Source organism: Manihot esculenta, chromosome 13 (genome assembly GCF_001659605.2).
Source record: "Manihot esculenta cultivar AM560-2 chromosome 13, M.esculenta_v8, whole genome shotgun sequence".
In the NCBI taxonomy this organism is placed as follows: Eukaryota; Viridiplantae; Streptophyta; class Magnoliopsida; order Malpighiales; family Euphorbiaceae; genus Manihot; species Manihot esculenta.
Genome location: NC_035173.2, coordinates 8203584 through 8216163, shown reverse-complemented (window position 1 = coordinate 8216163; position 12580 = coordinate 8203584). Strand labels below are relative to the sequence as shown.

General features: G+C 37.2%; 3 protein-coding genes across 3 annotated transcripts; all 3 read right to left on the bottom strand.

The window, feature by feature from the left end:
- Positions 1-3401: 3401 nt before the first annotated feature.
- On the bottom strand, positions 3402-5579 carry LOC122721479. Its single transcript, XM_043949313.1, has 5 exons — positions 5086-5579; positions 4522-4752; positions 4132-4443; positions 3532-3885; positions 3402-3426 (listed from the first exon to the last, which is right to left on the bottom strand). The coding sequence occupies exons 1-5, from the start codon at positions 5577-5579 to the stop codon at positions 3402-3404; spliced, it is 1416 nt and encodes a 471-aa protein (XP_043805248.1).
- Positions 5580-5762: 183 nt separating this feature from the next.
- LOC110629180 lies at positions 5763-6374 on the bottom strand. The gene has a single exon (XM_021776094.2). It carries the CDS (start codon positions 6372-6374, stop codon positions 5763-5765), a length of 612 nt encoding a protein of 203 aa, XP_021631786.2.
- A 3267-nt stretch (positions 6375-9641) lies between these two features.
- LOC110629179 (triacylglycerol lipase 2) lies at positions 9642-12071 on the bottom strand. Its single transcript, XM_043949398.1, has 9 exons — positions 11792-12071; positions 11594-11704; positions 11380-11520; positions 11173-11283; positions 10947-11090; positions 10828-10868; positions 10401-10480; positions 10221-10316; positions 9642-10131 (listed from the first exon to the last, which is right to left on the bottom strand). The coding sequence occupies exons 1-9, from the start codon at positions 11978-11980 to the stop codon at positions 9812-9814; spliced, it is 1233 nt and encodes a 410-aa protein (XP_043805333.1). The 5' UTR covers positions 11981-12071; the 3' UTR covers positions 9642-9811.
- Between the last annotated feature and the right edge of the window lie 509 nt (positions 12072-12580).

Below are 12580 nucleotides of genomic sequence, written 5' to 3'. Positions count from 1 at the left end.
ACCACCCTTGAAAAATGAATCTTTCTTCTATATCTGATAGAGCAAAATAGAACACACAGAAAAGAAGAAGAATGTAGCAGAATGAGATACATATTTTATTCACTGCTATGTGCTTAAATACAGCAAAAAAGAAACTGAAATTCCTACATTTCAGCTCAACCATGGAACATGCTTCCACGTTTAACAACTTAACTAAGAAAATGGAAATATTGACTAAAAATCAGTAGAATAAGTCAATTGAAAATAAAAACAGCAACTAAAAAATAGAAAGTGCAGTAGCAGCTAAGTCAACATTTTAATACTCCTCCTTGGCTTTGATGCTGCAAATTTCAAGTTTTTCTCTAAGAAACTCGAACTTGCTTCTTTCCAAAGGTTTGGTAAAGATGTCTGCAATATTGTCATCAGTTTTGCAATATTTCAGAATAACTGAACCTTCTTTCTGCACATCTCTGAGAAAAAATAACTTGATATAGCTATTGCAGCTTGATTATCCACAAACACATCTGTACCTTCCTTCTGCTCCAGATTCAGATCAAATAAAACTTTTCGAAGCCATAAAGCTTGATTTGCAGCAGCTGTAGCTGCAATAAACTCTGCCTCCGCAGTTGATTGTGCAACAATTTCTTGTTTTTTACAAGACCAAGAGAACATCCCTAACCCCAGATTAAAACAATAACCAGAGGTACTTTTCATATCCTCAGAACCACCATAATCGCTATCTGAATAGCCTGCAGAACATGATTCTGACTAGCACAAAACTGAATTCCATGCTTCAATGTGCCTTTTACATATCTTAAAACTCTTTTTGCAGTTGAAAAATGAGTTTCAGTAGCACAATTCGTAAATCTAGAAAGCAAACTCACAGAGTATAAGATATCGAGTCTTGTGGCTGTTAAATACATCAAACAGCCCACTAGACTTCTGTAAAAAGTTTCATCAATCTTTTTCGCTACATCATCCTTGTTGAGCTTCACATTTTTACCTATAGGAGTGTTAGCAATTTTGCACTCATCCATTCTGAATTTTTTCAGAATTTCTTTAGCGTATTTGGTTTGACAAATGATGTAATACCCGGCTAGACTCCGGTATCGGAATTCCTACCGTCCGGTGGAATCTCGGATGTCGGAACCCTCTAGAAGGGTAAAATCATGTTTTTATAAATTGTTTTCATGTATTTTATGATTTTTATGAAGAAAGAAATTAAGTAAAAGTTTTATAGAAAAGAAAGAAAGAGAATGAAGGAAGGGCCCAGGTTCGGCCGCCGAACCTCATGTTCGGCCGCCGAACATGGGATGCATGCGGAGGCATGTTAGGCCCCCGAAAGTGGCCTGGCCAGCCACCTATAAAGGAGTCCCTTGTCCGAAATGGGCGAGTTTTCTCTTCCCATTTTCGGCCAAGGTGAGTCTCCGTCCTCCCTTGTCGATCTTGTGTTCTTCCTTCAAGTCTCTCATGTTTTTATGAGTTATTTAACTTGGTTTTGAAGATTTTTGGAGCTAAGATCAAGATTTGAAGCTTGGAGACCCCGGAGCTTTCTTCCTCCATTTCTCCAAGTTTAGGTCGCCTCCCCTCTCGATCTTCAAGAGATAAGGGTAGATCTTTAGCTTATCCCATGTTTTAAACAAGTTTTATGAGGGGTTATGGGGTAGAAGTGCATGTTTAGGTTAGTTGATTGTTGTTAGGGTTAATGTTGAATTTATGGATAATGTATGTTGTATGTGTATATGCTTTGTGTTGATTGTTGGGGTTTAGGGTAGTTTGAGACCTCTATATGCTTGTTTGCTTGTGTATGCATGTTGTAGAATAGCTAAATGCATGTTTGAAAGTTTTGGGAGGCAAAATGTGCATGAGGAGGCTGAGTTCTGCTACTTTGGAAGAACTCAGGTTCGGCAGCCGAAGGCACTTTCGGCCGCCGAACCTGCCTGTGGTGGCATGTTTTGGCTGCCGAACCCTGCCCCCGAAAGTTGGACTTTCGACTCTGGATGGGAGTTTCGGCCGCCGAACGTGCCTCCGAACATGCATGAGTTTCAGATCTGGAAGGCACTTTCGGCAGCCGAAGGTGCCGCCGAAGGTGCATGACTTTCGGCTCTGGAGGGACTTTCGGCCGCCGAACCTGCCGCCGAAAATGCCCTGTTCAGCCTTCCTTTGCATGTTTTCTATGATTGTTTTAAGGTATTTTAGGAGGTTTTTGGGGAGATGTTTAGAGTCAAGTTCACGTATATTTGGTCCCTCATTTGAGTCCACCTGTGTAGGTTCGGACCCGAGGAACCGAGGACCCCAGCAGTGAGATAGCTACTTCAGAGTCTTTTCAGAGCTAGCCTGAGGTGAGTAGAATGACTCTTTATGTTGCAAAGTAAATAAAGAAATTTTGAGCATGTTCATGCATCACGAATGCCATGAGATATATTAGGTTGTTTGCATTAGAATTCACGAATATGTTGCATTGCATAATATGATGTTGATGTGGATGAACATTGGATGATCCATTAAGCCCTCGTATGGAATGATATGATATGATGATGATACGGTATGGAAGTCCAGGAAGACCCATTCTACGTCCCTGGCACAATGTAAGAGAAAGTCCAGGAAGACCCATTCTACGTCCCTGGCACATTGAAATGTTATGATATGTTATGTAAGGGAAAGACCAGAGACCCATTCTACGTCCTGGCACTATTGGATATGTAGAGAGCTATTGGTAACAAGTTCATCCTTAAGGTGATTTGTTTGTGATGTGATGCATTTCATGAAAGCATGAATTTTAATGTAATGTTTTACTATTCTGCTCACTGGGCTCTAGTAGCTCACCCATTTCCCTTAACCCCCAGGTTTGCAGGTGCGGGCTAGACCAGGAAGTCACTAGGAATAGAAGCTTATGTATGTAATAGTTAGTAGTGGACATGTATTGGAAAATGCTATAATGTTATGTAATGTAAATAATTGTATTGAGGATAGAATTGTGCTTGGCCCTAGTGTATGGTTAATCCCTTTTGGGTACATGATCTTTTTAATAAAATGTTTTGATGATGTTTTTATGTTAAACCAAACTTAATGCATGATATGTTACCCCATTAGAGCATTTGATGAGGGCTCCAGTGTGGGGTTTATGTTCATAAGTATGAGTATGCACAGGTTAAGCTTGGTGAATGAAAGAAAAAGTTTAAAGTTTTATGTATATGTATGATCATGTATGAGATTTAACAGGTATACAGGATGTATGTTAGGCTTGCTACGGGTCCCGGCGACCTTAAGTTGATCTGGATCCTAGCGCCGGTAGCGGTCCGGTTTCCAGGTCGTTACAAATGAACACTTCTTTCTCCTTTTGTTGAACCTCCATTCCAAGAAAATATGCCATTTCTCCTAAGTCAGTCATCTCAAAGATCTGCTGCATATCTTTCTTGAATTCATTCATAAGCTCCAAATTGCTTCCTGTAACAAGCAAGTCATCCACATACAGAGAAACAACAATAAAATTGATTTCATCACCTTTGACGTAGAGGGTAGCCTCATTGAGACTTTTTTTTAAAATCCAACTGCATCAAGTGCTGATCAATTCTGCTACACCAGGCTCGCGGTGCCTGCTTCAGGCCGTATAGCGCTTTTTTAAGCAGATACACATCATTTTCTTGCTCTTTTATGACAAACCCATCTGGTTGTTCAACATAGATCTCCTCTTCAAGAAAACCATTTAGAAACGCTGATTTGATGTCTAACTGGTAAACTTTCCATCCCTTTTGAGCAGCAATGGCCAGTAGCAACCTGATTGTTTCAATTCTGGCAACAAGAGCAAAAGTATCCGAAAAATCTACACTAGGGATTTGGGCATACCCTTTCACGATAAGCCGCGCTTTATGCTTGTTTATAGAGCCATCACCATTCAGTTTTATTCTGAATACCCATTTTAACCCAATCACGTTTTTGTCATCGGGTCTTTTTACGAGTTTTCAGGTTTTATTTTTTTCAATCATGCTTAGCTCCTCCTTCATCGCAGCTACCCATTTTGGATCTCCTTTTGCCTCCCGAAAATTTTCTGGTTCCAGGATCGCAATATTGCACCTCTGATAGATTTCAGAAAGTGATCTTGTACCTCTGATCGGTTCATCATCAAACAAATCAGATTCGGACAGCTCTTACAATTTTGAATCTTGATTTGGAATGGTTCCAGCCTGATCTCCTTCCCAATTCCATTTCGCATCTTCCATAAAATGCACGTCTCTGCTTATTTGAATTTTTCTCGTATTAGGTTGAAAAATTCTATAAGCCTTTGAAACTGAGCTGTATCCCACGAAAATTCCAGCTTCAGCTTTTTTGTCGAGCTTGTCCCTTTTAATCTGAGGCACATAAGTGAAACACAGGCAGCCAAACACTTTTAAATTTTTTAAAGAAGGTTTGTAACCATACCAAGCTTCAAAAGGTGTCTTCCCATCAACTGCTTTTGTAGGAAGTCTGTTTAGCAAAAATACAGAAGTGTTAGCCGCTTCTGCTCAGTATTCTTTGGGCAAATCTTTCTCATAAAGCAAACACCTGGCCATCTCCATTACTGTACGATTTTTTCGTTCACTGACTCCATTTTGCTGAGGAGTATATGGAGCAGTGAGTTGATGATTAATTCCAGCCTCCTCATAATACTTACTGAATGTTGCAGACGTATACTCCTTCCCATTATCAGACTTCAAAGTCTGAATTTTGCAGCCACTTTGTTTTTCAATCCAGTTCTTAAAGTTCCAGAACACACCAGCCACTTCTGATTTGAATCTGAGAAAATAAATCCAGCACATTCTACTATAATCATCAATAAAAAGCAGATAATACTTACTCCCATTAAGTGAAGGAGTTCTATGAGGACCAGCCACATCAGTATGAATCAATTAAAGCTTTTCTGTTGCTCTCCAAGTAGCTTTCTTGAAAGGAAGTCTTGATTGCTTACCATATTGGCAAGCGTTGCATTCTGGCAGATCAACTTCAAGATTAGGCAAATCACGAACAAGTTCATTCTTTTGCATATTCACCACTGCTCTATGATGAAAATGCCCCAGCCTTCTTTGCTATACTTCTGCATTTATTGTTACTGCTGAGTAAATCGATTGCGTTGCCTGTAGGGGTTCTAGTGCAAAGCTTTTCCCTTTCATCCTCACTCTAAAAATATCTTCATCTTTTGAATTTTTGATTAAGCAATGGTTGCTCTCAAAAAATAATTTGAAGCCATTTTCAAGAAGCTGACCAACACTGAGCAGATTTTGAGAAACATCAGGTACAAATAATACTTCTCGAATAAATTTTGTACCTTTCAAAGTTTCTATTGCAACTGTGCCTTTTTCTTCCGCTGCGATATATTCTCCATTGCCAATCTTCACCTTGGATATAAACGACGTATCCAGATCCTTGAATAAATCCCTGTCAAACGTCATATGATTGGTGCAGGCACTATCAATGAGCCATTTGTCATTTGAATGATTTGCTGCAAGACAAGTGGCTACAAATAGTTCCTCCTCTTCATGATCAGCTACATGAGCAACGTTTTTCTGCTGAGAATCATCTTGAGTTACAACTTTGCTCTTGCAAATTTTTTGATGATGTCTCATTTTTTTGCACTTCTTGCATTTCACATCAGGTCTCCTCCAACATTTTGATGGCGGATGACCCTTTCTGTTGCAGTGCTTACAAGGAGGAAAGTCAGATTTTGATGAACCTGAACCTTCCTTCTTATTTTGTACCGTTGCTGCCAATGCTCCTTCAACAGAACCTTCACTTCGCAGAAGCCTTCTCTATTCTTGAGCCTGCAACGCATGTATCAATTCTGCCAAGCCAATCTTTGACAGATCCTTGGTATTTTCCAAAGAAGTAATGGTAGCTTCAAATCTTTCAGGGACGGTAACAAGAATTTTTTGAATTATTCTTGTATCATCAAAGTTAGAACCAAATAACCGTACCTTGTTTACAATATTGAGAAGTCTATCTGAATACTCTTTGACAGTTTCAGATTCCTTCATTCTTTGCATCTCAAATTCTCTAACCAAGTTCAGCACTTGCATTCCTTTGATCTTCTGATTTCCTTCGTACTCCTTCTTGAGATAATTCCATATATCAAAGGTTGTTTCCAAGGACATGATTTTGGTGAAAATTGAGGATGAAACTGCAGCAAACAAGCAGTTTTTGGCTTTGGACTTTCTTGCTTTCCTTTCTTTGAAACTCTTCATTTGAGCTACTGTAGGATTTTCAGATAATGGAAGCACTTGGTAGTCTTCCTCAACAGCTTCCCAGAGATCATTTGCATCCAGGTAAGCCTCCATTCTGATTGCCCAAACTTGATAGTTTTTCCCATTGAACACAGGAAGTGCAATGGCATTGAAAGGAATTTCAGCACTTGAAGCATCCATTTTTGGTGAAAAAAAAAAACACTCAAGTTCCTCACAAGTCCCTTAAAGAAGAGGGCTCTGATACCAATTTTGATAGAGCAAAATAGAACACACAGAAAAGAAGAAGAATGTAGCAAAATGAGATATATATTTTATTCACTGCTATGTGCTTAAATACAACAAAAAAGAAACTGAAATTTCTACATTTCAGCTCAACCATGGAACATGCTTCCATGTTTAACAACTTAACTAATAAGAAAATGGAAATATTGACTAAAAATCAGTAGAATAAGTCAACTGAAAATAAAAACAGCAACTAAAAAATAGAAAGTGCAGTAGCAACTAAGTCAACATTTTAATAATATCTTATCTGAAAGCCACCCAAAAAATCTCCCAAACTAAACATGTAGATTATCTCTCTTCTTAAAGTCCACTTGCACAAAACAAACACTTGCAATATATATATATATATATATATATATATATATATATATATATATATATATATATATATATAACCCCAAGTCATTTTTTCCCATCTCTAGGTTAGGGAAAGCAGACGAGTTTGGCAAGAAAAAGAGCCCTAGCCTCACTAACAAAGGACCAACAGAAAAAGAGAGATTCTCTCTCTATAAAGAAACTAGAAACTAAAGAGAGAAGGGCACGTACTCAAGGGATAAACTAAGCTTTACTGTAAACTTTTGCATTAGTAGATATAAGAGGAGAGTGTTGAGCTCCAAACAAAACAAGATATAGCAGTAAGTCAAACAAAATTTCGACAATGAAGAACTTTCGGCAGCACCTCAACAGAAGAACATCAAACTAGCAACATGCTTTTGCAACCTAGGCATCTTTAGTGTAACGACCCGAAAATCGGACCGCTACCGGCGCTATAAAACATATTAACACTATGCTCCCGTGAAATGCATCATAACACAGACAATTCACATAAGGGTTGGGTGAACTTGTCACCAACTAGTCCAAGCTAACCCTGTCCAGGCCTTCCTTGCATGTTTTTGTATAGTTGTTTCATGATGTTTTAGGGGGTTTTTGGGGAGTAGTTTATAGTTATGTTCAGGTATGTTTGGTCCCTCATTTGAGTCCACCTGTGTAGGTTCGAACCCGAGGAACCGAGGACCCCAGCAGTGAGTTCAGCTGCTTCGGTGTTGTCAGAGTCAGCCAGAGGTGAGTGGAACTAAACTTAATCTTTTAAATTAAATGTTTTTCTCATGTTTCATGCATCATGATTATGCAATAGGATGATTGCATTAGTTTCCACGAATATGCCGCATTGCATCGATTGTTGTTGATGTGGGTGAATATTGGATGACCCAATTAGTCCATGACAGGAAGACCAGGACCCCATTCTACGGCCTGGCACTATGTAAGGAAAGACCAGGACCCCATTCTACGGCCTGGCACGGTTATGGAACTCGAAGACCAGGAGCCCAGAGGAGGCCCTGGGGTAAATGGTAAGTAATGTATGTTATGACAGGAAGACCAGGACCCCATGCTACGGCCTGGCACAGAGTTAGCTTGGACTAGTTGGTGACAAGTTCACCCAACCCTTATGTGAATTGTCTGTGTTATGATGCATTTCATGGGAGCATAGTGTTAATATGTTTTATAGTTCTACTCACTGGGCTTTTAGCTCACCCCTCTCCCTTTTACCCCCAGGCTTGCAGGTACAGGATAGAAGAGGAGGTCGGTTAGAGTAAAGCTTGTTTGTGTAATAGTTAGAATGTGGACATGACAAAATCGTAGTATGATGTAATGTAATAGTACAGTATAGTTATGTAATGATGTTTATGGATTATTAGAGGTGTGCTTGACCATAGAATGTTGTTATCCCTTTTAATACATGATCTTAGAGATTTTATGATGTTTATGTAAACCAACTCGACATATGTTATGTCACCCATTTGGGGGCACTGATGAGATCCCACTGAGGGATCAATGTTTATGAGTTATGTTATATACAGTGCATGCACAGGTTGAGTATGGTTGATGTATATGGAAAGAAAAGTTTTAATTTTTATGTATATTGTTGATCATGTATGGGATTAAGCAGGTTTTCAGGATGCATGTTAGGCTTGCTACGGGTCCCGGCGGCCTTAAGTCGACCCGGATCCTAGCGCCGGTAGCGGTCCGATTTTCGGGTCGTTACATTTAGAACAGAAGCAGGTCCTGCAGATGTCATGTTTCCCTGCCCGGAAGAGGTTTCAGACAAGTTATACTCAAACTTCATAAATTGCCTCATTTGTTGTGCAACAAGATAAGCATAACACACTAGAGCCACAACAAGAAATAGAATAGTAAGTAACAACATTGTTAGAGTAAATATTGATTCCCTTTATGAGTATTAAAATGTGTAGTAAAATTGCCAATTGAGATAATTGAAATACTCATTTGGGACCTAAGAGATAAGAAATCCAATGAGATGGTCATGGGTTTTAGCAGTTAAACATTCAGACAATGGGTAAGAAGCAATTCAAGTTCGAAAGCTTGCACATAAGAAAGAAAGTAGAGAAGATTTTGAAACTCATCAGGAGAGAATCCAATCACAATGGTTAAACTTTTGTTACCTTTTTTTTTTAATTTTTTGAAAAATATATTATTTATTTTTCAAAAAATATTTTTTTGAATGCAAATGTTTATCATACTTTATGATAAACAAAATAATGATTATTTTATTACAAAACTGATCATACTTTATTATTTTTTCCAAGTAATTAAATATGTTTTCGTAATTATCATATTATAAAAAATATATGATAGTAATGGGAAAATGATAATAATTTATAAGAATATATTTTTTATAAACAAAAATCTATTATATTTGTATTTTTATTTTATAAATTTATAAAAAACTGACATATATTTTGGTAAAGTAATTATTTTATGAAAAATATTAAATTAATAAAAACTAGTTATATTTTCAAGAAATATAAAAAATATTAACACTTCAAAATATAAAGATAATAAACAATTAAATAAAATATTATTTTTAATTAATCATATTAATTTAGTATCATATTATATTTATTTATAAAAAAATATTTACAAATATAAATCCTTTATTTGAAATTAAAAATTCTATAAAAATTCAATTTAATTGAATTCTTTTATAATAATTTTATTATTTGAAATAAAAAGATTTAATTATTTTTAAATCATTTTCCCTATTTAATTTCTCTTTATTTCCCCTGAGCACAACTAGTGATACAATAAAAAAATAAGGTACCCTTTCCATTTCCAATACCAAGATTTCAGGTAAACTAAAATCATGAACAGATAATTTCTGCTGTCAAAAATGAATTTTTGTACTCAAACTTTGTATCTTACAATCATTTTAACATTGCAACACTTCTGAAAGTGCACAAGAAATTTTGATCAAACACAATAAAAGTATACAGATCTCCACTAGCAACAACAAACAAGAGAATGAATCCACATTCTTACTGAAGTTTCATGAAAGCAATGAGAGGCTCATATACATCTTGCTTAGCATTCTCAGCCATAACATAATCTGCATGAGCATAATCAGCTCTGTACTGAATTACAAGCTTATCTCCATCATGATCCTTTAGGCTATCGAGCAAGCGTTGTACGTCGTTAACATCAGAAAGTGCATCTGCCCCTCCATAGCTGAGGAAGATAGGAAGGTGTTTGGGAATGTTTTTCATTTTGTACACGGGAGGAGTTGGCTGCCCATAGTGTTTTCTGTTCTCATCTTCATTATTGTAATTGTACATTGTTATTGTTCCTTCTCTAATCACTGTCCAAAACTTGCAAATTAGATTCCAAATACATTTTCAACCAAAAAAAAAGACACTTAAATTTTACTTCCGTTATAGATGTGCTTACTCTGAGACAGATGGATCATGTTCTTTGTAGCTGTCGATTGAGGCTCATGGTCTAGGAAGACATCTACAATGGAGGAATTCAGGCAGCAATTCTGGCCTGGAAATGGCAATAATTTACGGAGTCAAGTAATGGAAAATCAAGTGTTGGAGCTAATGATTCATTAGGAAACACTTTCAATACCTGTAAATGAAGTCAACAAGTTGGTGCAATCAATACCCGTTTTTTTGCATATGTCCTTAAGAAATTTGATTACTGCTTCCCTGCACAATCATTAAAATGTTTGCAAGTTGGTGCAATCAATACCTGTTCTTTTGAAAATGTGGTATTTGGAATTCAGTTTTAGCTGAATTATAGGGAAATGCATACAAAATTAACACCACAAATTCAGGGGGAAATAATCAACTTTTGTCTTTGAGTAAATGATACAAGAAAAGTAAAGGAAAACTTACTTAGACCCGATCCACTTGAACCCAAGATACAAACACAGGAGTCTCATTTAATTTTTATGTGGAGGGACCATATATTTGTATCTTGGGTTTACAGTGAATTGAGCCTAGGCAAGAATTGCTCGAAAGGTAAAAGGGCAGAGTTGCATAGACATAGATACCCTCTTGGATCAAATTCGAGAATACCCCACCGGTATAGAGTCTGTCAAAGAAGGATATGTAGTTCATCAGAGAAGTTCAACTCCATGAGGTAATAGAGAAAGCAGTGACTGATACTCACCTCAGCAAGGAAGTTCTGAGCAGAATTTCTTGCAAGTGGAGAAGTCATCTGACCAACATATGCAATTGGGCAAAGTAAGGCAGCTGATCTCAACATGTTAAGTAATTGATCCTTTGAAAAGGAAGCCAGAGAAATCAAAGTTCCCTAGAGAAGAATTCAGAAGTTAGTATCTCCATTGTAGATATTATGCTAGAACAACTTGAACAAGTAGACTGCAAAAGTTCACCAGTGAATGCCCAACATAGTGCAGTTTTTGTCCAGTTTGAACATGCACATACTTATATGTAGCAGGAAGATCATAAGCTACCAGTTCGTCCCATGACCAATCCCAATAGGCCTGGAAATACCAACATCATCAATTAATTACCTAAAAGAAAGGTAGTGACAATCTGGAGTGGAGAGTAAGATTTAAAAGAAGGAGAATGTAAATTACAGGATCATATGGGCCAAGTGATACATGCCCACGGCTATATTTCGTTCCTCGAGTGTTAGCTATCCACACATCAAAACCATTATCAGCCAAGAGGAAAGCTAAAGATAGTTCTGGTGGTAATAGCAGCCAGGTTATTCCATCCTGCAATCATATCACAGCCTGTTAGATCATACATAATGAAAAATGAAACCAAAGTCTCAGCATAATTACTCACCATGAGTAGCCCGTGCTGCAACAGAACAGGTACTCTGTTTCCTGGAGACTCCCCAGAGCGCCCAACTGGGATTCTCTGCAAACTGAGAATAAAACCATCTTGTGTTGTGACCTGAAATCCATTGAACTTCATCACATAATGTGTACTATTTAATTACTTCAAGATGAGCAAAATTGATTAATTCAGGAAAAGATTTACCTTATGCTCTTCACAGACATAGTTGTGCTTCTCAACCATTGATTTGCAGATGCCATCAGTGCTTGTTGGGACCGATGCAGCTATGCTCCCGTGACTTTTTGCTGAAAACAACTTTGCTCTATTTCCAGCTGCTGACCCACAGAAAAGTGTAGATATAGTTATTATTATTAAGGTTAAGCTTTTGTCCATCTGTAACTATATATGATATGTTTTTGCTCTCCCCACCAAACTTTCAAGTCTAGCAAATTTTTATAGTGGCAGAACCCCCAGACAGGAACAGAAACAAATATCCAAATGAAGGGTCTTGGAAATAAAATCTTTCAAACACATTGAACTCTATGGTCCAAACAAGGTTTCTGGCGGGGCCAATTGTCCTATTGAGATATTCATTTTTATGAAAATCATACTTGATAAATGTCATGATTCCTTTTTATGAAAAGGCATTTCACAGGTCAATAAAATCTGTCAACAAATTGAACACTATGGCCCAGAAAAGGTTTGTGGTGGGGCCAAATGTCCTGTTAAGAAATTAGTTTTTTTATCTAATTCATATAGATTTGATAAATTTCATGATTCCTTATTATATAAAGGAATTTCACAGGTAATGAGGACAAACATGTATGTCAAGAAAATAATGTCTGACAGATTCATTTGTCTTGAACAGTTATAGCTGAATATATAATGCCAATTAGACGCAGAGACCCAAGACTTACCATCTCCTGTTCACACATTCTAACCTTGATATTGATATTGTTCAAATGGGTTTCAAGGAAGATGATAAATGGCATC